This window comes from Austrofundulus limnaeus, unplaced genomic scaffold (genome assembly GCF_001266775.1).
Source record: "Austrofundulus limnaeus strain Quisiro unplaced genomic scaffold, Austrofundulus_limnaeus-1.0 Scaffold8, whole genome shotgun sequence".
Taxonomy (NCBI): Eukaryota; Metazoa; Chordata; class Actinopteri; order Cyprinodontiformes; family Rivulidae; genus Austrofundulus; species Austrofundulus limnaeus.
This window is the reverse complement of record NW_013952410.1, coordinates 1,533,267-1,535,467: the sequence shown is the minus strand read 5'-3', so window position 1 is coordinate 1,535,467 and position 2,201 is coordinate 1,533,267. Positions and strand designations below refer to the sequence as shown.

At 34.8% G+C, this 2,201-nt stretch overlaps 1 protein-coding gene across 4 annotated transcripts in view; it reads left to right on the top strand.

Annotated features, from left to right (window-relative positions):
* Nucleotides 1-2,201, top strand: part of atp13a3 (ATPase 13A3) — a 45,134-nt gene that overhangs the window by 24,269 nt on the left and 18,664 nt on the right. For all 4 annotated transcript variants that reach the window (XM_013999839.1, XM_013999833.1, XM_013999826.1 and 1 more), the window contains 2 exons: nucleotides 590-659; nucleotides 899-1,033. In XM_013999839.1, the coding sequence (XP_013855293.1) occupies nucleotides 590-659; nucleotides 899-1,033 (205 nt within the window). The remainder of the gene's footprint in view (nucleotides 1-589; nucleotides 660-898; nucleotides 1,034-2,201) is intronic.

Sequence of the window (2,201 nt, the reverse complement as noted above, 5' to 3'; positions counted from 1 at the left end):
TATTTGTGCTCTGTCTCACAAATCACCACCCGCTCTCCACCGGGGAGGGAGCTGTAATGGATGCGCGCACGTGAGCCCAGAGCACGGCTGCTGGATCGGCCAGAGCAGGCGCGTATCGGCCGATACCGATACAAAGGAAAAACGTGAATATCGGCCAAAAATATCGGCCGGCCGATGTATCGGTCGACCCCTAGTACACATTATAGTGTTCTCTAATGAAGCCTAATAGAAAGGTCATGAACACATTGTACTCCAAACACGCTGTCCTTAGTGAAAGTACACAGGACAGTGTTAAGAGTGTATTAAACTGCATGTGCGTGTCTGTGTGCATGGTAGTGGTGGGGGAGTAGAAAAATAATTTGAGTCAAGATTTCTTTTCGCTTTAAACCCATGGATCCATAGGAAATAGAGAGGGAGCAACGTCACCTCCTCTGTGTCGAGCCCATTAGAGTTAAAATTGTTTCATCAGTCTGTAAATCTTTGGCTTTTTGGTATGAAGTTGCACAACTCTGCCAAGCAGTGGATGTGAAATATGTGGGTGTGGTTCACAACACTAAACACAATGCCTCTCTTCTGTGTTGTTTATCAGGAGACTGTTCTTTGGAGTAAATGAAATTGCAGTGAAAGTGCCTTCTGTTTTCAAGCTGCTTATCAAAGAGGTACACCCCGCTTTCAGCCACACTGTTACTTTTAACACCTTGTTAGCTGTTTTTGCACGCTTCACTGACAAAATAAATACCCAAGTCCTTTACCTCATGTTGTTGCAACCTGTCTGGAAAATAAATCCATTTTTAATATTTCACATTTACTGTTAATTAAACATGAATTTTTCATTCCGAATGTTCTGGAAGAAGTCTCTGTATTTGTCATAATAATGGCTCCTTTTCTTTTATGGCAGGTCCTCAACCCTTTTTACATCTTCCAGCTCTTCAGTGTGATCCTGTGGAGTATCGACGAGTATTACTACTATGCTGTGGCCATTGTTTTCATGTCGGTTATATCCATAGCTACCTCTTTGTACACCATCAAAAAGGTGAGTTTTACAAATGGTTGAGAGCAGAGGTCTATAAAGTACTTGGAAAAAAAACCTAAAAGTAAAATTACATGAACAGAAAATGACCTAGGTAAAAATAAATTTCACTGATGAAAAAACTACTCAAGTAAAATTCATAAAACTGTTCACAAAAACTGGGAAAGTAAAAGTAAGTACTTTTACACACTCTAATAAATAAATTGTTGAATTTATTGAACCAAACTGGTTAATCTAAGACAGGTTGAGTAAATTATATTCTTTGCTCAGTTTACTCAACTAGACTTAACCAGTTGACATGACTTTGAGTAAATTTAAACACTTGATTTTTTAGAGAGCAGAAACATCTTTCATGATGAGTTTGAAAATATTTAATTTTGTAATGGGTAACTGGTGTTAGATTTTAAAGTAAAGAAGTAAAAGTATCATTTTTAGTTTTAAATTGTAACAAAATACAAGTAAAAGTAGCTATTTAAAGAAATAATTGGTAAAATTACAAATCCTCAAACTACTTAAGTACTGTAACAAAGTAAATGTACTAGTTACTATAAACCTTTGGTTGAGAGTTTACATAGAACTTGAACCTTTTGATATTTATATAAGTTATAAACTAATAAATGTGATTAATGTGGTTTAAACACTAGCAAAATTTAATCTGAACATCTTGTCTCCAGATGTACCACTGCTGAGTGAAACAGCTGCTCATATATTTTTTTTACCTCCCAAGAACTGTAATTGTATTTGTTTATCTATAATTTTCTTGTCTTATAGCAACAAATACATTATTTCTTGAGATTTTACAGTCATTTATCTGCCTCGCTGAAATGCTAACATTCAAGTATCTGTCCTGATAGCTGGTTTGATTGATCATTTGCTCTTCATTACAGTTTTCTCTGTTTATACACAAAGATATAGTGACAGTTTTTGACTTAAGTTTTTTATTTTCATCATTATTTTTTGGGTTTTTATTTTCAGATTTTTCTGTACAATAAATTAAAAGGATTTTTGTCTTCTGCAAACCTCATGTTAACTCATTATGTACATAATAATGAGCACAAGATATTTATTCACGGTACAATAACATACAGTGGTTTGCAAAAGTATTCATACCCCTTGAACTTTTCCATATTTTGTCACATTACAACCACAAACATAAATATATTTCACTGGA